General features: G+C 47.1%; 1 protein-coding gene across 2 annotated transcripts in view; it reads right to left on the bottom strand.

The window, feature by feature from the left end:
• Positions 1-12,712: 12,712 nt before the first annotated feature.
• The window catches only part of LOC142158000 (microtubule-actin cross-linking factor 1, isoforms 6/7-like), a 104,066-nt gene continuing 90,867 nt past the window's right edge, over positions 12,713-25,911 (bottom strand). Inside the window, exons 35-40 of one of the 2 annotated variants that reach the window (XM_075211539.1) lie at positions 24,670-24,824; positions 24,515-24,589; positions 21,845-21,962; positions 19,721-19,902; positions 19,477-19,597; positions 12,713-19,074 (exon numbers count right to left, since the gene is read on the bottom strand). In XM_075211539.1, coding sequence (XP_075067640.1) covers positions 19,049-19,074; positions 19,477-19,597; positions 19,721-19,902; positions 21,845-21,962; positions 24,515-24,589; positions 24,670-24,824 — 677 coding nt within the window. In that variant the 3' untranslated portion in view covers positions 12,713-19,048. Of the gene's footprint in view, positions 19,075-19,476; positions 19,598-19,720; positions 19,903-21,844; positions 21,963-23,449; positions 24,163-24,514; positions 24,590-24,669; positions 24,825-25,911 lie in introns of those variants that run through there. The other variant, XM_075211540.1, reaches the window with a different exon arrangement.

Raw genomic sequence — 25,911 nt, 5'->3', positions numbered from 1 at the left:
CCTACCGCATTACCGGGTCTCTCTCTGCCTGAGCCGCTGGCACATGGGGTCTCTCAAATACACTCATAAAAAATATTAAAATAATTAAAAAATAGTTACAAATAGATAAAAAGTAGTAATAAATTATTTAGTAATGATTAAACAGTGAAGATTTCTTTATTCAAAGAATTACAATTTTTTCAGTGATCCGGAGCAGAGAACCAAACAATATAAAAAGTGAAACTGCGACGCACTGAGCACTTCAACGGGTGAGATCAATCTGTTGTTGAAGAAAACGCTCTCACCACATCGAGCTGCGTTATCTGCGCGTACAGACCTGTCGGATACCCGTCCCTCGGTGCCAATGATACAGACAAATTGGGCAGGAAAGCGAAGGAACAATAGTGTCCTCTGTGTAATATTCTGTGGAAGTCTCCTGAGTGACGGGAATCATTTGTTTAAGGTTTGAATCAGAGCTTCTACTAATAACTTTCTGCGCTGTCTGTGGGGGCGAATCGTGTTCAACTACAGATCAGCTGTAGGGAATTTTGTCTTTCATAGACGCAGCGAATCTCCTACAGATTTCTGCATCCAGCTCAAACGCCTCATTATGGTGACCGCAGATCATTCCTTTAATTTTAACATGTTCAAATTTATACATCTGAACCATTTGTTTTATGATTCATTTTTGTTCATAAAAATCCCCTGAAAACATCAGTTTTTGGGGGACAGACGCACATTGAAGTAACGTTCACATTTATTAAGAGGACATCACAGCAGATTGTAGATATCGGCTACTGCGCCTTTCTCTTTGCACTCCAAAGCAGTCCCCATAGATGTGTATGCAGCCCGCCCAGTATGGGACCGGCCCGGGGGGCAGATAACTCCCTGTCCCCCAGCGCAGCCTGCCCCTCCCAGGGGCAGATAACCCCCTGTCCCCCAGCGCAGCCTGCCCCTCCCAGGGGCAGATAACCTCCTGTCCCCCAGCGCAGCCTGCCCCTCCCAGGGGCAGATAACCCCCTGTCCCCCAGCCCAGCCTGCCCCTCCCAGGGGCAGATAACCCCCTGTCCCCCAGCCCAGCCTGCCCCTCCCAGGGGCAGATAACCCCCTGTCCCCCAGCGCAGCCTGCCCCTCCCAGGGGCAGATAACCCTCTGCCCCCCTCCCAGCCTGCACCTCCCAGGGGCAGATAACCCCCTGTCCCCCAGCGCAGCCTGCCCCTCCCAGGGGCAGATAACCCTCTGCCCCCCTCCCAGCCTGCACCTCCCAGGGGCAGATAACCCCCTGTCCCCCAGCGCAGCCTGCCCCTCCCAGGGGCAGATAACCCTCTGCCCCCCTCCCAGCCTGCACCTCCCAGGGGCAGATAACCCCCTGTCCCCCAGCGCAGCCTGCCCCTCCCAGGGCCAGATAACCCCCTGTCCCCCAGCCCAGCCTGCCCCTCCCAGGGGCAGATAACCCACTGTCCCCCAGCGCAGCCTGCCCCTCCCAGGGGCAGATAACCCCCTGTCCCCCAGCGCAGCCTGCCCCTCCCAGGGGCAGATAACCCCCTGTCCCCCAGCGCAGCCTGCCCCTGCTTTCAAGCCTGTTGTGGATCGCACAGCAGCCACCAAGACAGTAGAGACGTGAGGAGGTGAGTGTGTAACCTCACAGGAGCAGCAGTTTTTCGTGACTGCTTTTCCTGTTGAAGATTTTTACGCAGCTCAGCAGCCGATTAGGAGCATTTTAAAGGGAAAAAATGCAGGTGTCCCAACCCAATGTAGCCCACTATTGGACCGGCACCTGGGGACATAGATGCCCCAGAGCCCCCAAGTCCAGCTTGCGCCTGTCCCCCTCCCCAAATAGGCCCGTTTGGTCCCCATGTGTTTCCTTTACTGATGCCAGTAGCTGCACAGAAGCTAAAGATATATATATTATATATTATATGTACAGAGTGTAGCTCAGCTGAGCGGGGTGATCCAGGCTCCCTGTAATTATATCGCACATAGACCGGATTTACAACTTTCTCCTTTTACAGGTTCTCGGTATCAGTAGGAGCCTCTGGGCTGTGTTTTCTGTGTATCATGTAATTTATTATCTATGTATAATGAGGAAGTATAATTGACGGCTGCTGTTTCCCACCGTCCCGCGCTGACCAGGGAGAACCAGCTGATACATTTATAGAAATGCCCGGAGGAGACTTTGGTTCTGTCTATTCCTGTCGCACAACCCCCCAGAGGGGAAATAGAATTTACTGAGCTTCAGAATAAACCTAGAAAATGGGCCTCATCCACCCAGCTGTGATCTGTCAGATTTCACCTCCCCAATGTGCGGCTGATGTCTGAGCTGTGCAGGTGGAGGAAGCATTTTGTTATAGGGAGATAGAAGAAGGCAGACTCGGCAGAGAGGAATCCTGGGTCCTGGTAAAACCGTTTTTGGGGCCCCATCTCCATATAGACCAATAGGAGGCTGTTGGTCGGTGCAGGCACCTCCCCCTCCCATAACCCGGCTCACATGTTGCAGGTGGGTGGGCGGATTGGTCAACATAATCTCTCATCCAGTCCCCCTGTTTTCTTTTATTAAACGTTGTTTTCCCCCATCCAGGTTGAGGTGAATATTGACCAAAACTGAGTGTATTATATCACATTACTCCCCATGCAAAGATCAATTTCAATTGTAACTTTATCTGTGCACTTATCACAGGTAAAACAATGCACTTTGTGAGATATTAAGGGAAAAATGATGGTCATGGGGTTGGTGAAGGGTTAAAAATAAAGGAGTAGAATCATATTATGGTAAAAATCTACGGCTTAATACGGTAAAAACAACGTATAAACCAGAAAACAGGTAATTGGCACCTATCATACTGAAGTGGTGGGAGCTGCCTCGTCTATCAGAAGCAGGTCAAAAAAATCAGTTTGTGGGTTGTTTTTTTAACTGCTGCCCAATAAATGATTCAGTCTGTTTTACCGGTCATCGGAACAGGTCAGTCGGGCGCTATCAAATCACATGTCATAGTTTTATGGCCTTAAGTAGATCTCATGATTTCCAAACCAGACATAAAATCGGCAATTAACGCAGGTGTTACCCCTGCCAGTGAACTCCATTTTTAAAAATAGTTTCTAATTAAAATGATTTTTATTTTTCCACATTAGAGAAGATTTACAGCTCCCTCCATTGTGTATCGTACACAATGGTCTCTCTGATCTGCCGCACAGTTATTAATACTACATGATACAAAGTTTAGCAGTACAGAAGAGTGTTCATGTTCTCTGCATATATTGCACATACAACACACACAGTACATGTAGACAAGGTACATACGTCCTGCTCTAGAAAACTCTACTGAGTCCGTGTTTCTGCAGCTCTAGAAATGTTGATGGACAGTATTCTGTCTGAATGGGGGATTCTGGTCACCTGTAATCCCCCCGTGTTCACATATGACCTTAGTAAATATGTAGGAATGAGAGCCAGCGTTCCTTTATCACGGTCATTATATGCAGCTGTCTTGTGTCCAACGCTCAGCGCCAACCATGATTGGGTGCTGGCAGGTCGATGTCACGGTCGTCCTTGCCCGGCTGTACCCTGATACAATCTATATATCTCTAATCTCTAATTATTTTATTGGTAATAAATTCTGAAGAACATCAGGCTCTATGTACTATGTATAAATATACAATGAAGGATTTTACTAATGCTCCTCACCCAAATGCAGCTTAAATACACCCAACAAATCATACACCAATGTGAATAAAATGAATTCATAAATAATACATAAAAATTTCAGCACTTACTTTATTTTAATCTCTATACATTTCTTATTACATGGTTTTGATAATTATTAGTAACTTATTCTATAACATAGATAATAAGAATAAATTAGTGCCCAAAAACACTTTCCACTCTTTGCTCCAATTCTAGCCCGGGGGGCAAGCCTCGGGTCAGCAGACTATAAGGGAAAATAATGTAGATGACCCAGTGACCCAGCCCAAGGAGCCCACTATGGGACCAGCCCGATGCCCCCCTGCCCCCAGCCCAAGGAGCCCACTATGTGACCAGCCCGATGCCCCGCTGCCCCCAGCCAATGAAACTGACTATGAGACCGGCCCGATGCCGCCTGCCCCCAGCCCAAGGTAGCCCATCATGGGACCAGCCCAAGGCCCCCTGCCCCCCAACCCAAGGTAGCCCATCATGGGACCAGCCCAAGGCCCCCTGCCCCCAGCCCAAGGTAGCCCATCATGGGACCAGCCCAAGGCCCCCTGCCCCCCAACCCAAGGTAGCCCATCATGGGACCGGCCCAAGGCCCCCTGCCCCCCAACCCAAGGTAGCCCATCATGGGAGCAGCCCAAGGCCCCCTGCCCCCCAACCCAAGGTAGCCCATCATGGGACCGGCCCAAGGCCCCCTGCCCCCCAACCCAAGGTAGCCCATCATGGGAGCAGCCCGATGCCCCCTGACCCCCAGCCCAAAGTAGCCCACTAAGGGACTGGCCCGATGCCCCCTACCTCCAGCACAAGGTAGTCCACTATGGGACCAATGCCCAACTGCCCCTAGCCCAATGTAGCCAACTATAGAACCGATGCCCCCAGCCCAAGGTAGCCCACAATTGGACCAATGCCCAACAGCCCCCAGCCCAAGGTAGCCAACTATGGGACCGGCCCGATGTCCCCCTGCCCCCAGCTCAAGGTAGCCAACTATGGGACCAGCCCGATGCCCCCCTGCCCCAGCCCAAGGTAGGGCACTATGGGAATGGCCCAATGCCCCCAGCCCAAGGTAGCCACTATAGGACCGGCCTGATGCTTCCCTGCCCCAAGCTCAAGGAATCCCACTACGGGACCAATGCCCCCCTGTCCCCAAACCAAGGTAGCCCACTCTGTGACTGATGCCCCCCTGCCCCCAGCCCAAGGTAGCCCACTATGGGACCGGCCTAAAGCCCCCCTGCTCCCAGCCCAAGGTAGCCAAATATGGGACCTATATCCCCCTCCCCCCAGACCAACGAAGCCCACTATGGGACCGGCCCGATGCCCCCCTGCCCCCAGTCCAAGGTAGCCCACCATGGGACCAATGCTCAACTGCCCCAGCCCAAGGTAGCCAACTATGGAACTGATGCCCCCCTGCCCCCAGCTCAAGGTAGCCCACTATGGGACTGGCCCAATGTCCCACGGCCCCCAGTCCAAGAAGCCCACTATGGGCCCGGCCTGATGCCCCCCTGCCCCCAGCCAGAGGTAGCGCACTTTGGGACTGGCCCAATGCCCCCAGCCCAAGGTAGCCACTATAGGACCGGCCTGATGCTTCCCTGCCCCAAGCTCAAGGAATCCCACTACGGGACCAATGCCCCCCTGTCCCCAAACCAAGGTAGCCCACTCTGTGACTGATGCCCCCCTGCCCCCAGCCCAAGGTAGCCCACTATGGGACCGGCCTAAAGCCCCCCTGCTCCCAGCCCAAGGTAGCCAAATATGGGACCTATATCCCCCTCCCCCCAGACCAACGAAGCCCACTATGGGACCGGCCCGATGCCCCCCTGCCCCCAGTCCAAGGTAGCCCACCATGGGACCAATGCTCAACTGCCCCCAGCCCAAGGTAGCCAACTATGGAACTGATGCCCCCCTGCCCCCAGCTCAAGGTAGCCCACTATGGGACTGGCCCAATGTCCCACGGCCCCCAGTCCAAGAAGCCCACTATGGGCCCGGCCTGATGCCCCCCTGCCCCCAGCCAGAGGTAGCGCACTTTGGGACTGGTCCAATGCCCCCAGCCCAAGGTAGCCGACTATAGGACCGGCCCAATGCTTCCCTGCCCCCAGCCCAAGGTATCCCACTATGGGAACGGCCACATGCCCCCCTGCCCCCAGCCCAAGGTAGCCCACTATGGGACCGGTCCAATGCCCCCAGCCCAAGAAGCCTACTATAGGACCGGCCCGATGTCCCCCTGCCCCTAGCCCAGGGTAGCGCACTATGGGACTGGTCCGATGCCCCCAGCCCAAGATAGCCGACTATAGGACCGGCCCATTGCTTCCCTGCCCCCAGCCCAAGGTATCCCACTATGGGAACGGCCACATGCCCCCCTGCCCCCAGCCCAAGGTAGCCCACTATGGGACCAATCCAATGCCCCCAGCCCAAGGAGCCTACTATAGGACTGGCCCGATGTCCCCCTGCCCTCAGCTCAAGGTAGTCCACTATGGGAAAGGCCTGATACCCCTCTGCCCCCAGCCCAAGGTAGCCCATGATGGGAGCGGCCCAATGCCCCCAGGGAAAAGAGCCCACTATGGGACAGGCCCAATGCCCCCTTGCCCCCAGCCCAGGGTAGCGCACTATGGGACTGGTCCGATGCCCCCAGCCCAAGGTAGCCGACTATAGGACCGGCCCAATGCTTCCCTGCCCCCAGCCCAAGGTATCCCACTATGGGACCAATGCCCCCCTGTCCCTAAACCAAGGTAGCCCACTCTGAACTGATGCCCCCCTGCCCCCGCCCAAGGTAGCCCACTATGGGACCGACCTAATGCCCCCCTGCTCCCAGCCCAAGGTAGCCAAATATGGGACCTATGTTCCCCTCCCCCCAGACCAAGGAAGCCCACTATGGGACCGGCCTGATGCCCCCCTGCCCCCAGTCCAAGGTAGCCCACTATGGGACCGGCCCAATGCCCCCCTGCCCACAGCCTTCCCCTTGCAATGCTTAAAGGTTTTTACACTCACATTTTAAAGCAATATTACATTCCAAGTTTTAAATGTGGGTGTAAAATCTTTTGGGGTATTAAAATATATATTTTAAACAGTACGACCCGAAATCTGGTTTTATGATTTTTTTTGCTGAAAATATGGATTAATGAATTACGTGACGGACGATCTTATTGGTGAGATTACCATAACTTTATGCCAATTAAAGCTTCAGTGAATCATATTACTGGGCAGCTCATTACACGGTATCCATCCGTCTAAGACAAATAACTTTGTCCGTATTACACTATTTTGATTTTTTTTGTCTATATGTTTGTTCTGGATTAACAGACGGAGATAAGAAGACACAGACACACCAGGATTTTGAATATAAGTCTATTTATTATCTATATTATAAAATATTTGAATAATAATTATCAAGACCACTATTGTTATAAGAAATGTATAGAGATTAGCGAAACCATAAGTGCTGGAATTATCCCTTATATGTATTATCTATGTACCAGTATTACTGCAGAACAGTGTCATATCAGTATCACTGGGGCAACAGAGGATTTCAGCACAGGAAGTAGGGAAGAAGTGGTACCACAGGTCGTACACTAATCACCAATATAATTACCATTGGTGCAGCAGGTGCTATGCACCGGGGCCCGCTGCATGCTGGACGCAGAGGGTCTAGGGACCCGGCTCCCTTCTCCGGGGCCCACAGCTTACGAGTTCTGCCTCTGATAATTACCACGTGTGCCCTCGCTCCGCCATTCCTCCAGCCACACAGAGGCGTAGCCTGCGGCTGAATATGGTGCAAAGAGCGGGATTGCACTGTTACTCCATATTCCCCTTACTACATGGACCTCATTGTGAGTGTATTAAATAATTGTTGGTGCTCATTTCTTCCTGATGACCTTTCGGTAACAATCATGTGACACGATGATGAGGTAGAAGGAGGCGGAGCTGACACTATATTAGTTGTACGCGCCAAGGGCTGAATGTAGGCAGAATATTACAGGCTCCTGCTCCCACTGAGCTTGCAATCTGATTTTGATGCCTAGAGACATGGAAACAAATCATTGTTTAGAATCACAAGGAGCTTATTATTATTGTCTGTTTATATAGCGCCACCATATTCCACAGGGTTGTACAGATAATATTTGTCACTCACATCAGTCCCTACCCCATTGGAGCTTACAGTCTAAATTACCTAACACAGAGACAGATACACACACACACACACACACACAGACACAGACAGATACACACACACACACACACACACACACACACACAGACATATACACACACACACAGACACACACAGACATATACACACACAGACACACACACACACACACACAGATACACATACACACAGACAGATGCACACACACACACAGACAGATACACACACACACACACACAGACAGATACACACACACACACAGACACACACACACACACACACACACTGAGAGAGAGAGACTGAGGTCATTTTAATAGTCGTCAATTAACCTGCTTGTATGTTTTTGAAATGTGAGAGGAAACCCACGCAAACACGTGAGAACATACATACTCCACACGGATAAGGCCATGGTTGGGAATTGAACTTGGGACTACAGTGCTGTGTGACAGCAATGCTAACCACTGTGCCCCCCATGACGGTGAGATTGGAATCCTTGTGGTTTACCCAAGGCTCCCTCGGTGTCATGTTACCTTTGTGCAGCTGCTGTTGGTTTTATAGCCAAGAACCTAAAATCAATTTGCCATTAGCTAAGAGCAGAAATGTAATAAAACTGAGATTTTTATTTTAATAAACAGAGACACACACACAGATACACACACAGACACACACACACACACACACACACATACACACACAGATACACACACACACACACATACACACAGATACACACACACACACAATCACAGACACACACACAGACACTCACAGACACACACACACACACACAGATACACACAGACACACACAGATACACACACAGACACATACACATACATACACACATACACACACACAGATACACACACACACACACAGATACACACACACACAGACACACACACACAGATACACACACACACACAGATACAGACACACACACACACACAGATACACACAGACACACACAGATACACACACATACACATACACACAGACACACACACAGATACACACACACACACAGATACACACACACACACACACACACACACACACACACCAAAATTGTCTTCATTTAGAAAAACTATACAATTTATTTTATTCTTTTATTTAATTTATTTTTATTTTATTTTTAATTTCATTTTCTTCCCTGAATTCATAATTCTATACTAGAGTTTAATGTTCAGGATTATTCACAAACGGCAAAGTAGACGCAGATATTGTTTACTGGGGGCCAAGCCGGTGAATTGGGGCCCTCATCATCCTCCTGTACCCCCACCCCCTTCAGTAACATACACTTATATTTCCTGATTATGTTATGGGTCTGTTTAGTACATACTGATAACGCTCTTGTGTGAGGAGAACATACAACATGGATGACATTAGATCCGTGTTCCTGTGTGTCTGTACATGTAACGGGCTGTGTGTTACTGTATCTTACAGAACCAGCATTTAGTAGACATGGCCCTTATCACTCTCTATTTACCATATGACTTAGAGACGCAGTTTCTGTGATTCCCACACACGTTATCTCTCTCATCTGTACACAGATAGAGTTGTATCATTTCCATATATATTGCTGTATTTCTGCGAGTCAGGAGATTCCTGTATAAACATCGACTATCCCAGGCGGCTGATCACACAGTCCAGGGGCTGATTCTATCTACCCCCAGGACAGACTCCGTGTAATACTATATACATCTCATCCCCTGTACCCTGCATCATCATATTATACAGTATTCACACTGATATCACACAGGATGAAAGGTGATTCAATAACCACAGCACGGACCCAACAATCCCCCCCCCCCATATTGTGTGTACATCTGTACCCTCCATATTGTGTGTACACCTGTACCCCCCATATTGTGTGTACACCTGTATCCCCCATATTGTGTGTACACCTGTACCCCCCATATTGTGTGTACACCTGTATCCCCCATATTGTGTGTACATCTGTACCCTCCATATTGTGTGTACACCTGTACCCCCCATATTGTGTGTACACCTGTATCCCCCATATTGTGTGTACACCTGTACCCCCCCCATATTGTGTGTACACCTGTATCCCCCATATTGTGTGTACACCTGTATCCCCCATATTGTGTGTACACCTGTACCCCCCCCATATTGTGTGTACACCTGTATCCCACATATTGTGTGTACACCTGTATCCCCCATATTGTGTGTACACCTGTAACCTCTCATCCCATCATCAGACAGTATTTAACTTATGTGCAAAATAAAAATCTAATCTGCACCCCTTGCATTGTAACATGGGTTTGTCCAGAAAACTTACATAAGAAAACTTACTCAAATTCTTGCCTAAGTTCCTTAATGAATCAGGCCCATGGTCATTAATGAAAAAACATTAAAAAGCTGTTTTTTCCATTTTTCTGTTACATGAAAAGCATTTATCAGGGTGTTATTATTGTGTACTGCACATAAAATACATTGTTACAGCTGCTCCTGATACAAACACATGTTCTAGCTGTATACACAGTCGTCATCACTAGTAATCAGCACTTACACCTGACCTGTAGCTGGTGCCAGTGATATGACAGAAAGAAACGTACCTGAGAGATGCCGGAGCTTGGATCAGACGCTGCTGTACATTCCCTACATATATCTGTCCCGTCCCCTCCCTGATATAACAGGCTATAGTAAGGTGCTCTGCACTCGAAGATGAATTGGACGCGTTGCGTTCTCCAGCGTATAGTCCGCTTCTGAGCCTGCGCAGTATAACTTGACGCAAAATATGGTACGTATCAGCATTTACATTCCATAGTGAATCAGGCCCTATATGTATCTATATAATAGCTGACCAGGGGTTTCCTTTAAGGCGAACATAAAACTGCTATAAAACAGTAGAATTTGCGTCAGGTGTACGCCAGGTGTACGCCAGGTGCGCAGGTGCTGTACGGCGGTGTAGGTCTCTTTGTGTACAATGTTACTGGTGGTGTTTTATTATGGCTGTTTCAACATATATTTCAGGGTCCTGGTGGGTTTTGCAGCTTGCTGAGGGTACATTGTGGGGTATATGGGGGGGAAAGTAAATGTAAGGAGCTGTCCGCTGTTGTACGAGACGCATGTAACACAGATAACCCCTCTCCCTCAATCACTGGAAGACAGGAGCCGCTGTGATGTCACCGCACAGAAAGAGCCGATCCATCCCGTCATCTTCAATAGTGAGGACTATGGAAGCACCATATAGCGCTACTGAGGAAGACTGCACAGTACCACGTCTTCTTCTGTGTGCTGCACGGTATAATAACCATGTTCTTTTAGTCTGTATAAAAACACAGAACTATCCATATTGCTTAACATGCTGTGCGCTATTCTCAGGATCTGTTCTTACACAGTATTTATAGGTCAAGGATGATCACTGTATTATAGGTGGCCACATAAACTCTCTGCATTGTATATTATTCACTAGAATGCTCTCTGTATTGTATATCAGTCCCTAGAATGCTCTCTGTATTGTATATTGGTTACTAGAATGCCCTCTGTATTGTATATCGGTCACTAGAATGCTCTCCGTATTGTATATCGGTCACTAGAATTCTCTGACTCCACCAACCATTGCGTGTTGCATTAGTAGTGCCTGCCTCCAATGTGCCTAGGGATAACCCAGTGCTAACCCCGCCTTCAGTTGATTTGGTCCCGCCTGCGTGAGGGCACTTTAAGTTCCTAATCCGCCCTGGTTCACCCCAGCTCTTAGTAACAAACAACTTTAATTCTTAGTAGATAAATGTTTTATGCTTCAATGACAATGCAATGTAAGCTTGTTGTACAGATTGTTACTATAACGTGACACTTGTGTTCTCTTATAACAAAGTCATTGAAATGTCTCTGTATTGAGTTGATTTTACAGATGAAAGTAAATAGTAGCTACGAAACTGCAATGTGTCCGGAGAACGGGAGAGAGCGACCTGCAGGGCCGCCGAGAGGGGGGGAGCGGGTACTAATTACCCAGCCCCGAGCCTGCCAGGGGGCAGGTCCGGGGTAGGGGGAATGGATCCGCTCCCTTCGTTGGTGGGGGGGGAGCGGGCTCTTTAAAAAAAAAATCACTCACATACTCACATGATCGCATCCCTCTTCCTTCCTCTCTGCTTCGTTTGCACTGAATGTTCAGTGAGGAGAGGCACAGAGAGGACCCAGACAGAAGAGATTAAATGAAAGAAACCAATACAAAGGTAAGTAAAGGAACAGAGGCAGGAAAACAAAGGCACCAAGTGATGAAGGAGAGGAGGGGGGGGGGGGGCAGTATGGCACAGTGATGAAGGAGAGGAGGGGGGGCAGTAGGGCACAGTGATGAAGAAGAGGAGCGGGGGCAGTAGGGTACAGTGATGAAGAAGGTGGGGGAAGCAGCTAGGCACAGGGATGAAGGAGAGGGGGGGCAGTATGGCACAGTGATGAAGGAGAGGAGGGGGGGCAGCACGGCACAGTGATGAAGGAGAGGAGGGAGGGGGCCTATTATTAATCATGTGTACTATTGATTTAACGCCAGGGCTGGTTGTAATTTTCTAAATGTACCCATTTTATTTCCAAATAGGGCCCCCAATATTCCAGGACCCAGACAAGCTGCAACTAAAGAAACCAGCAACCACGGGTGGTGAAAGTGAGAAGAACAGGTAGGAGAGAGCAGAGCAGTCTGTGAAATGTTGTGATTCTAGTTGAACAATCCCAATTTTTGGTGACTGTTCTGCCCAATGTAAGGTGCAGGCCAAGACTGTGAACTCGTTAGTGTGAACACTCCCACTTTTTTGCCATGCTCAACTATAAGGGGGGCCCCATGAAGTTGTTGTACTGGGGCCCTGAATTCCTCTTGGCAGCCCTAGCGACCTGCACATTACGTGGTTTTTCAGAAGCTCCAGCGATATGTGAATAATATGACATAGAACAGACACTTTCCGGAGTATAGAAAAGCTTTATTTTACAGATTAGCCTTTATACAAGGATTAGTTACAGTACAAGTGTCTACATTCATGGCAGCTGAGATGTGGACATCACCCAATCATCCCAGTATTTCCATACATTGCGTGCAAAAGGACAACCTGCGCAGGGTTACATTGAGCTTTGCTTGGGTTCCTTACAGGCTTCCCCAGGATCGCAGGCAGGGAATGGGTGAGAGTAACTCATACTTCTAGATGGGGTAACAATGTACCACCAGGAGAGAGGACTCTTGGTGCATTCACAGGAACTCTGGTGGTGAGATGTGGGAGGGTTGCTATTCTGGAGCCTAAGAATCGGAATATAGGCCTAACCTAACCAAACCATGCAGGCTTATTGCTGAGTTTAAATTGAATATTCAGGGGGGAGTGTATACAGTAAAGGCTTCTTATAGCTAATGGTATTCACATGCTCCTACTCATTCATAACAACCAAATTTATCCCATAGAACCAGAGAAAGAAGATTCAGAACTCATTATTGTACACTGATGTGAGCTAAGAAGAGCAAAACAACTTCCAGGAACTGGATTGCCGGATCTGTATCTCCATATTTATCCGTAGTCATCTTCTCTGGTTCTAAATAATAATAACGACTGCTATAAAGGATCTGGAAACATTCTGCTCATCGCATGTCTACAAGGAGCTCATCAGACCCTGGATGGAGGAACCAGGAGATACCAGTCTGATGACGCAGATACAAGAGAACCGTGATCTGATGACCTGTACATCTGCTGCCAGTGAACAGAGCAGGAAAACAAGTGCAGAGAATGATTTTAGGAGACAATATATTTTTGCAACGATCACTATTTTACCAGGAGAAATATCAGGGTATTTATTCTGTAAATAATGTGATCCCTGAGTCTTATAACAGGTAACAAACAGTCCCACCCTGGTACTCATCTCACCACAAACTGAGGATAAAATGGATATTCAGGTGAAAGGATTCTGGGAATGTGACAGCACCATGTGATCAAATATTATATAACAGCCGGTGAGTTACCCTCATTGTATTGCTTCATCTGTCACGTGACCCTAAGTGCGGAGACTGCGTCCTAACAAGGACTATGTAATCAGCTAGTAGGGACTGTGCAATAACCCACCCACCAGTATTCACAAAGACAGCGCTACATACTGCAATCTAATGACTAATACACACACTCATAGCTCCAAAAATATCTCTATACAAAACCCACTGCGCTCCTCCTTGTGTCTGCCCCATATACAGATAACAGCTTTATGCAGATTCATTTTATAGAGATCTGGTAGCACCATGACACTCACTTATACGGACTCACACTCACTCGTACAGATACTCACACCATTACACACTCAGATACTCATACCGTCACACTCACTCAACAATCACTCATATAATCACAAATGCAGATGCACACTCACACTGTCACAAGCACTCACACACACACTCACATTTACAGATTTTAACATGTGAAATAAATTAGGGCCTAGAACTAGCAAGCAGCATTCTCTTACAAGTAAAGGATAACCCAACCTCGGAGGTGCTGCTAAGATCAGGCCAGTTTTGGGCGCATAGACCGGCGCACTATTGCAACTTTATTGTTGCTCTGATCTGCCCACTATCCAGAGCAAATAACTGCTCCCTCACAAATGATGTCATAAGGACGCTCAGGTCTGCGCACTGCGACACAACACCCTGAGCGTTGAGTACAGTGAGGACACAACAGGGGTATAAGTGGTCTGCGTTACAGAGTCTCACACTGGGCTCTCATAATTCTCTCCAATTCTAAGATTACTTTTATATATGAAATTCACTAGTGAGAACTGTGGCGTAACGCTGGAGAGTTCACCATTAATACGGAGTTCAATGTGCAGGTCAGCAAAACGCGAATAGAAGATATCACACATTATTTCACCATCCTGTGAACAGGTATTGGAGTGATTGGAGCAATGGCACGAATCATACCGCCAGCAATACTAGTGTTAGTCCTACAGCAACTCATTGTTGTACAGGGTGATATTAAAAGAAAAGCCCTATCAAAGGCAATAGGATTTTTTCCCCTTGACAAAACAGCCCCTGTTCCTACATAGAATTGATGGAGACCCCCCAGCGCTATTATATGTAAATTCTGTAGTAGTCTGCTCTGGAGGGGACCCCTGGAGCACAAGTCTAGAACATAAACATATTATCACTTCCTCTCTCTTTCTTGTCACTTGCTGTGTCCTTCTATCCCATTACATGTCTGCTCACCCCCTTCATAATGACCAGCCATCCGGGGCACCGGTCATCAGATCTCTGCCCTCTGCATTCTTATCTTACTCTGCACCACTTACCCTCAAAGCAACAAACATTTGTCAGAACAGAAAATTACATCACTTCCTGCGCAGTAACTTTACCTCTATCCTTTCCCACATTTCTGTTTCCTACAAACTGGTTCCATCATTCCAGCATTCTCAAGATTCCCTGCCAGGTATTGTTCTACGGCCGCAGGGATAATCCTATTGTGTGACAATGAGTGCCCATTGTTGCATGAGGGAATACACCATTTTTATGGGGATGTGGATGGATTGAGGGACACAATAAGGATGTTTCTGGGGTGCAAAATTTAGCATCTTTTGATGGAAGGAGCTGGGCAATTTGGGTGTCAGTTATACACCCGCATAGAAAAAAAAAGAGATTTAAGGGGTGTAAACGTACTTAGGACTTTCCCTGGTTAGCAGGCTGTGGGGCACAGTACTTCTACAAATACTCAGGGGGTGGAAACCAGGCCTAGATTGTACTTCAATAAAATGCCTTTTGCACTTTCTAGACACAGTTTATACGGGAAAGCGCATTACTAGGTGTGTTCTGAGTAATGTAATAAATAATGTAAACACATGAAAGCTCCTCGATACCTGGTGTCCCCTCACTGTCACGATTCATGCCTTTCGTAAATGAAAATAAACTGAGCAGGAGGAAAACTGTAACGTTGAAATGAATGAATAGCCCAGTGGTAAAGGAGTTGTGAAGAACAATTTCTCCTAATGTTGGAGAAATTCTCGCGTGTTGACAAAGAGTCTATAACTTTTCTAATAAAGATTTCCGTCTGACCGTATCTGGTGAGAGGAGAGTGTACTTCCAACCAACTTAAATACCTCTAAACGTCCGGCTAGACAGGGAATCATTGTGGACAAGAGTATAAGTTATGATGTGAGTCAGTAGCACTATCTCCAAAGGTGTAAGTACACAATAGATTAAGTTCTCACATCCAGGAGTCTTCTTATCTCCTGTGAAGACCAATTACTACAGGTCAGCTCCTCACAATCTTAGACAAGCTACAGTGGGAACATACAATACACAGTGTATGTGCGTGTTTCCTGCCATCCCCACTGATAGGTCATATAGAGCGCTATCAGGTGGGCACTTACAGAATTTGGGAAAGGAGTGCGCTATAGTCATGATTCTTGTTATACGTCAGGTGCACAATAGGTGCAACTGCAGGAATAGAAATATGCAAACTTCTGTTTGGCACTCTACATGGTTCACTAAGCACTCTTCATGTGTCTACTGGTCGCTCTCATGAGACGCCTCCACAAGTTGATCACCCTGTCATCTCACGAAACAAATCCATAAGATGGTCACCCTATTATCTCACAAGACATCCACAAGATGATCACCCTGTCATCTGATGAAACACCTTCACAAGATAGTCTCCATGTTATGTCACACGACGCCTCCATAAGATGGTCTCTCAGTTATCTCACAAGATGGTCTCTCAGTTACCTCACAAGATACCTCCACAAGATGGTCTCCCAGTTATCTCACAAGACGCCTCCACAAGATGGTCCCAGTTATCTCACAAGATGGTCTCCCACTTATCTCACAAGATGGTCTCCCAGTTATCTCACAAGATGCCTCCACAAGATGGTCCCAGTTATCTCACAAGACACCTCCACAAAATGGTCCCAGTTATCTCACAAGACGCCTCCACAAGATGGTCTCTCAGTTATCTCACAAGACGCCTCCACAAGATGGTCTCCCACTTATCTCACAAGATGCCTCCACAAGATGGTCTCCCAGTTATCTCACAAGATGCCTCCACAAGATGGTCCCAGTTATCTCACAAGACGCCTCCATAAGATGGTCTCTCAGTTATCTCACAAGACGCCTCCACAAGATGGTCTCCCAGTTATCTCACAAGATGCCTCCACAAGATGGTCCCAGTTATCTCACAAGACGCCTCCATAAGATGGTCTCTCAGTTATCTCACAAGACGCCTCCACAAGATGGTCTCCCAGTTATCTCACAAGATGCCTCCACAAGATGGTCTCTCAGCTATCTCACAAGACGCCTCCACAAGATGGTCTCTCAGTTATCTCACAAGACGCCTCCACAAGATGGTCTCCCACTTATCTCACAAGATGCCTCCACAAGATGGTCTCCCAGTTATCTCACAAGACGCCACCACAAGATGGTCTCTCAGTTATCTCACAAGACGCCTCCACAAGATGGTCTCTCAGTTATCCCACAAGACGCCTCCACAAGATGGTCTCTCAGTTATCTCACAAGATGCCTCCACAAGATGGTCTCTCAGTTATCTCACAAGACGCCTCCACAAGATGGTCTCCCACTTATCTCACAAGATGCCTCCACAAGATGGTCTCCCAGTTATCTCACAAGATGCCTCCACAAGATGGTCTCCCAGTTATCTCACAAGACGCCTCCACAAGATGGTCTCTCAGTTATGTCACAAGACGCCTCCACAAGATGGTCTCTCAGTTATCTCACAAGATGCCTCCACAAGATGGTCTCCCAGTTATATCAAGACACACTTTCACAAATTAGGTTTACAGAAAGGTAGATGAATCTGAAGAGATGCATTGTGGAAGAGTGTGAACATCGCATTGAAGTATAACTTCCTTACAATTTAGAACTCACCATTACATTAATTAACACTTTATTCCTAAATACTGCTCAGTTTAACCTCATTGATGGCTTAGATGAACCATGATGGTTAGGGGACTGGTCAGCATTTCCCTCTGCATTCTTATATTGTCACTTCCGGTGCAATAACCATATCTGTATTCTTTCCTATCATCTCAGGGGTCTCCCAATGTATCCCTCCAGGATTTGTCTGCTTTGTTTTACATTAGGCAAAATGTGCTACTTCGCAGTGCAACTGGAAGCCACAAAATGCGTCACATTTGTGAGACCCATTTGCCACCAACTCTGAGCTTGTGCAAAATCCAAGACCCTCTGTGGAATACTGCTGTGCACCCCTCCACATGTCAAGAAACGCCCCTAGATATGCACCCTCTCCACACGTTACCTCACAGAATGAACCCATCGGTACACCCACCTCATACTTAGCGAGGCGCTCACCCCCTCTGCCGAACTCCTCCAAGTGGCCGCTGCCTCTCTCCCCTGCAAACCCACACGCTCTGGTGGAGACCTAGGGGCAGCTGGGCAAATCGAGGGACAGTCTTCATAAATGAGCTCCAGTGTCTTATTTATTGTCCTGGAATGTGATCCTCATGTTACCCACCCTCCCCTCCAGGACTTCTCTGTATGATAACGGGAGGTGATTCTCTGTTTCCTCATTGCCTTTTGCAAGCTTTATATTTGGGTTATCATTATTTTATGCATGATATTATATACTTTATTATTATGTTTCCCGCATTTGGCTTTATTCACTAATCTCTACTGTAGGCCGGACTCACTGGCCTCCACAGCGCACCCTCATTCACTGGCCTCTAAATACTGGTATAGATGTGTAAGCACCAACTGAATATGGGTTATGGACTTTAGAGGTCATTCTAATACTGGCCCATAGTTCTGTCTGCATTGAGGATGTGCTGAGATATCTTCATGCTGCCGCCACAGAACAGAACTTTCATTATAGAAGGAAAATCCACTTACACAAAGATTTCCTGGGACTACTTCAAGAAGAAGATACAGGATTGTCTCCTGACTGTTTCCAGAGCATGAGCCCAGCCGCCATCTCTCCAGCAGCCTTCTCCAGTAAGGATGGTGCCCTATTCTAGAACTGTGAATGGTCACTCAACTTACTGGAGAATGGTGTCTTATAATGATTAGTGGCCCAGTAGCTGTAAGTACTGAGTATGGCACTTACTGAATTACGTACATTGTCACACTCACTCCCATTCACACACTCTGACACGGCTACCAGTCTCTATCATCACGCTCCCTGCAGAGACACAGGGCGTTCAGGGCTGTAGTCAGTGACCCGTTGACAGATGCCAGGCACGTTAATCTGTGTGTTAGGGGCCAGCCCGTAGATATTCTGCAGATCTGAAACATCATGGGCTACTCAAGGTCATGTCGGGGTGGTGTCGGTTTTATCTGAAATACAAGAGATGTCTGATAAACAGAGGCTTGAGTATAATATACTACATACAGACAGACTCTGTATATGGGAGCTCAATGTATGGCGGGGAAGTCATTATAAATTGAAGCTATAGGGGATATGGGAAAAGAAGTTGATATAGAGGGGAAAGGAAAACCAGTCTATAGTGAATGTGTGGAGATGGATTTGAATAATCTGGGAATGTGGAAAGAATTTCAGAAACAGGAGAGGTTGGGCATTGAGTTAGTCAATGTACATGAGCTCCGAAGGAGAACTGGAGATCTGGAACCTCAATATGTGAGTCTATATGAAGTATACAGGTAGTTATATATACATCTTGGTCTAAGAGTGAAGTGCGGAAGTCTATGGATGGTGACAACATATTGTCCATCACTGACCGGTTGAGGTGGAATTGGTGCTGTCTTCAGCTGCTGAGAACTTGAGCTCCGACCCATCTGTAATCAGAGATGACCTGGACCTGTGACACCGATCCCCAGAGCGAGTTCTCCGGAGGACAGTCTGGTGGAGGAGACAAGTATAACCAGGCATTGTAATGCACAGACGTCACCATAACATTGCCACCTGTCTATTCCCATCTTCTACACATGAGACCCCAATATGCAATCCTCCCAAATTGCTCACCTTCCTGTTCTGTGGGCTGCTGGGGGCCGATGCGCTGGTGTAGAGGCTCAGGCTGGAACTGGACCTGCTGGGGGACATCCCCTTAGTCGCAGCCTGGTTTCCAGCACATTTGAGGGGTGATGAGGAGAAAGAGTCGGGGGACAGGTACTTCTCATTGATTTTAAGGTTGGTCCGGCCTTTCACTATAAAACAGGAACATTGGTGAATCTGTAAAATGTGCCACCTGTGTGTTTCAGTAAAACAATGCATCAGATTTCTCTCAGGCATGAAGATAAGAGACCCGTTCCCATAAAGACGATACATCTGAGATTCTGACATACTGGGCCTGATTCATTAAGGAAAGAAAAGCAGAAAAAGGAGTAACTTTGTACCTTTGCAAAACCATGTTGCATTGGAGGGGGAGGTAAATTTAAAACGTGATGGCAGATTAATAGTTGGGGTAGGGCATGTCCTAGATCAACTTTAAATTTCAGTGTAAAAATAAAGCTATCAGCTATTCGTGTGCTACATGAAAAAACAGCCAGTATTTTCCTTATGTGTAAAGTAATAAACTAGTTTGCCCTCCTTGTATTGTAACATGGATTTGTCCAGGAGAAAAGTTACTACTTTTTTTGCCTTACTTATCTTAATGAATCAGGCCCATTGTGTCTGAGGAGGCAGCCATTTTGTGGGAGGGGCCAATATCCAGCCCAATAAAGGTGATGATGATGTCACTGGTTCCTAGTGAGTTCATAGGCTGCCTCACCATGAAGTGGTTCAGCCTCCACTGTGTAATACAACATTCTCTGTAACGCTGCACACACACATCGCTGTACACATGTTGTGGCCAAACATCAGAAATGGTCGTTTACCAACTGCAAACGCGAAGAGCATTTTATTTTACATGTTCTGTAGAAATAATGCTGGTATTACAAATTCTACATGTTTCATCCTTAAGTGAGTCAATAATAAGAGTTAGGTGACATCAGTATTGTTTATATTTGTCACATTTGTTTATTTGACATACTATTATTTTTTATTTATAAGGTGCGTATATTATAACACAGTGCTGTCGGGAGAATATGTACTCATTCCCGTCAGTCCCTGACCCATTGGAGCTTACAGTCTACAACAGTGTTGGCTAACCTGTGACACTCCAGGTGTTGTGAAACTACAAGTCCCAGCATGCTTTGCCAATATATAACAGCTCATTGCGGGAAGGGAATACTGGTACTTGTAGTTTCACAACAACTGGTGTGTCACAGGTTAGCCAACACTGGTATACACAGACCTTCTCCTAAACACAACCAGTACGTTCATATAATAATGTTGAAGGAACCACTTTTAACGAAGTTGACAAACTATTTGTTAATATGACAGTGATCCGGCTACACCCAGGTATAACAGGTAAATCTCTCATGACAGAAATACAGTCATTATTTGATGGTGAACTGTTTGATAAAGGAAATATTGTAAAATATACATTAAAATATATGTAGTACCTATGTGATTCCACTCGGAATATATTATTTTATTAATAAATAATTGTCCCTACTAAATAATGTACATTTTCTTTTGAATTTTGTATGAGATGTAGGCGGTGATTTAGAGCTATATAGGAGCATTTGGACCATATAATCTTGTGCTGCGCACTGCACAGGGGCACAACTGGTATTTTGAGCTATACGTATCTGACACTCGCAGCCCCTTGTGCTGGGAGACGTGGGTCAGGGGCGTTAGTGCGGAAGAGCAGAACATTAACATAAAACGCATGCGGAGATGAGTGCGGCACTCCCCTCTGTGATGTGTATTATTTGGGTTAAACATATCTTTGTAATATCTTCGTCACAAAGTGTACATTCTGCGCCTACACAAGAGATTTCACGCTGATGATGGACTGGGACGAGGTAAAAGGGTGACAGACTGTCTGGTGACATTACTGGTAGTGTAGGATCTGATCCCTTCCAGACGTTATACTAACAATGTCACAGTACATAATTGTGTTTATATTGTGAGGTTCGCTGACTCAGCTGAGGACGTGAAGTATTTATTTAGGCTGATACCTGCAGTGCATGACAGAGTCTGAAAAAGATCGGTCTCCCCTGGGGCTCATTCACATACGTGACACACATAAGCTGTACCTACCTCTACAGGGATCATTCTTCACCAGAAACTCATCCAGAGCGATCCAGCCGCCTCCCACCCGCACCATTAGTGTACTCCGCAGAATCCGCACCATGCGCAGGAGCTGAGACTCCCCAAACTGAGAGAGAGACAAACTGACATTCTGACACAGCAAGGAAAGGGGTGCAGGGAGGGAAATGTCCACCAGATGGGGGTAGAGAGAGAGTGAGACACCTACCACATGGCACTACTGGCACATGGAGACCCCGACTAAAGGGGGCTACATACACAGGGTGATCAATACCACAAGGCACTACTGCTACAGACACAGGGAGATCCCTACCATGGGTGCTACAGACAGAGGGAGATCCCTACCATGGGTGCTACAGACACAGGGAGATCCCTACCATGGGTGCTACAGACAGAGGGAGATCCCTACCATGGGTGCTACAGACAGAGGGAGATCCCTACCATGGGTGCTACAGACAGAGGGAGATCCCTACCATGGGTGCTACAGACACAGGGAGATCCCTACCATGGGTGCTACAGACACAGGGAGATCCCTACCATGGGTGCTACAGACAGAGGGAGATCCCTACCATGGGTGCTACAGACACAGGGAGATCCCTACCTTGGGTGCTACAGACACAGGGAGATCCCTACCATGGGTGCTACAGACAGAGGGAGATCCCTACCATGGGTGCTAAAGACACAGGGAGATCCCTACCATGGGTGCTACAGACACAGGGAGATCCCTACCATGGGTGCTACAGACAGAGGGAAATCCCTACCATGGGTGCTACAGACAGAGGGAGATCCCTACCATGGGTGCTACAGACACAGGGAGATCCCTACCATGGGGGCTACAGACACAGGGAGATCTCTACCATGGGTGCTACAGATACAGGGAGATCTCTACCATGGGGGCTACAGATGCAGGGAGATCCCTACCATGGGTGCTACAGACACAGGGAGATCCCTACCATGGGGGCTACAGACACAGGGAGATCTCTACCATGGGGGCTACAGACACAGGGAGATCTCTACCATGGGGGCTACAGATACAGGGAGATCCTACCATGGGTGCTACAGACACAGGGAGATCTCTACCATGGGGGCTACAGACACAGGGAGATCTCTACCATGGGGGCTACAAACACAGGGAGATCCCTACCATGGGTGCTACAGATACAGGGAGATCCTACCATGGGTGCTACAGACACAGGGAGATCTCTACCATGGGGGCTACAGACACAGGGAGATCCCTACCATGGGGGCTACAAACACAGGGAGATCCCTACCATGGGGGCTACAAACACAGGGAGATCCCTACCATGGGTGCTACAGATACAGGGAGATCCTACCATGGGGGCTACAGACACAGGGAGATCTCTACCATGGGTGCTACAGATACAGGGAGATCCTACCATGGGGGCTACAGATGCAGGGAGATCCTACCATAGGGGCTACAGACACAGGGAGATCTCTACCATGGGTGCTACAGACACAGGGAGATCTCTACCATGGGGGCTACAGACACAGGGAGATCCCTACCATGGGTGCTACAGACACAGGGAGATCCCTACCATGGGTGCTACAGAAACAGGGAGATCCTACAATGGGGCTACAGACACAGGGAGATCTCTACCATGGGTGCTACAGATACAGGGAGATCTCTACAATGGGTGATACAGACGCAATAAGATCCCTTCCACATGGGACTATAGATGCAGGGAGATCCCTACCATGGCGGCTACAGACAAAGGGAGATACATACAACATAATGCTATAGACAAAAGGAGATCCTTAACATGGGGGCTACTGACAGAGGAGGATTTCCAAGGAGGGGGCTATAGACACAGAGACACGTATGACAAAAAGCTACAAGAAGCGAGAGAGATATCTGGTGTGGCAGAATAGAAAGCTCAATGTCTACTATAGATGGCTGCAGAGAAAGGAGGATAGAAACCCATCATAAGGGACAGGATACCATGGGAGGACCACACAGAGAAAGGGGAGATGTCTACCTCTAGGAGCTGTATCAGGGCCGCTGACAATGGACTAATGAAAGTATCTCTCTACCAGAAGGGTTATACAGAGGGATCAATCTATCAGAGGAAGCTTCATATGCAGAGGGTCAGCCAAAGGGGTCTGCACAGTGAGATATGTTAACTGGAAAGGGGGTTGACACAGGGGAATGCTGGGAAATGGAGAATGAGGTGACTTCCAGGAGAATCACACAGGGAAATAGACCATCACAGGCTCTAAGTGCTCAACGGAGGACAATGTCTATCAGATGTGGCTACAGAAGCAGAAGAATGGGAGAGAAGAACAATGGTCTGTGGGGACGAGGGATTACAGGGAGAAGCAGAGACAGGAGAATGAAAATCAACCTAGAGAAGTCTGTAAGAAAGGATTAGATGAAGGGAGAGTGAAATATGCTGCAACTTGATTACTTAGAGTGAGATAACCTGAACATTAGGAGAATGAGATAATGATCGCTCCATCTCTGTCAGAGCGGTTCTGGGTGAAGAGGTCTTTAATGGGTCACTATATTGGTATACATATAACAACTATTAAACCGGATCATTAGGGATGGTGGGGCAGCTAGTTGGACTCAGGTTAGTCTGACAATGAGAGGGATCTAGATGAGTCTTCTACACTTAGTTGAGAGAAAAGCTTCACACTCACCCGATATCGGTTGGCGCTGATTTGTTGCACCTGAAAGCGCTTTGCACAGTTACACTGAGCCACCTGTCGGTTAACCTGTGGCACAAACAGAACAGATGTTACCATGGTGGCAAGATCCAAGCTGAGGGGCCACACCGTGAGGTCCCTCTCCTTACCTCATCTTGGATTTCATCAGCATCTGCACTTCTCCTCAATGGGTCCCTGTGGGGGTGCAGCGCACTCACAAATTCATAATAGTCAATAAAACCATCACCGTTGATGTCAAATATATTGGCCACCGCGGTCATCTCCAGCGAGTTTGTGGGAAATCCTGTGAGGGGATTAGTTGGTTAGTAACACAGTAATTACACAGCATTCATCAAAACTAGACAACTCAGTCAAAGTGCATAGAAAATAGAAACTGTATTTCTTTGCCCTGTTATAAACCCAATTCTACCCCCTGGAAGCTGTTGAAAGAGACTGCAACCTGTGTGATGCCAGGAGCGTGTCTGGTGAATTAGTAATTAATAGTAGTGAGTTACTGCCCAAGATTGCTGGTAGTAGCCACATCCTGTAGATCTGAATTATCTAAGAATATTCAATAAATGTCTATAATTAAGATGCCCCCTAACCTCCCGAAAAATATCTATCCCACACACACAAAACATTTCCTGTGTATCTTACAGAAGACACACAATGCAGTGAAGAATTGTACAATTACAACACACACAATAATTTGATTGCGTTAATACATCGCAGCTGCCAGCTGCATTCTGTACAGTATAATTTCACACTTCTGATTGGCTATGAATGTATATGTCTGACAATTTATAATTGGATGAAACTGAAGGACTAAAGTGTAACGTGTCCTGTATAACACAACATGATTATCACACACAGCAAAGAAATCTTATTCTAGACACATTTACAAAACTGCCTTTCACATAAAGTACATTTTACGACTTGAATAAATCATTTGTGATGTCCATTATGAAGTGAGATGATTGTAAGGAATTAACCTTGAACGTGTTTAGTTTTCATGTTGCTACTTTTTAGAACCAGTTTATGAAAATACTTTTTCCAGACAAAATAATGATTTAGCCGATGTGCAGGTCACATCCATTGCTAAGATAAATGTCATCGTTTAGAAGGTTGTTACATGTAATTAGCAAAATGCTGTATAAATACTGTGTATATGATGTTGTTCTCCCAAGTCCATGAATGCCACCCACAATCCACTCCTTCTGCCACGAGTCATACGTTGGCGCTATTTCACTCCGATCACCAGAGGTGGCCAATTTGTTCTCCAGCTGTGGTTGAACAATAAGTCTGGTACCATGCCTCTGGCTAGCAAGACATGTGGGTATGCTGGGAACTGTAGTTCCACCACAGCTGGAGTATGACAGGCTGCCTACTTC

This window comes from Mixophyes fleayi, chromosome 5, assembly GCF_038048845.1.
Source record: "Mixophyes fleayi isolate aMixFle1 chromosome 5, aMixFle1.hap1, whole genome shotgun sequence".
In the NCBI taxonomy this organism is placed as follows: Eukaryota; Metazoa; Chordata; class Amphibia; order Anura; family Limnodynastidae; genus Mixophyes; species Mixophyes fleayi.
Note: the sequence above shows the minus strand (reverse complement) of the source record. Positions and strands in the feature narration are given on the sequence as shown.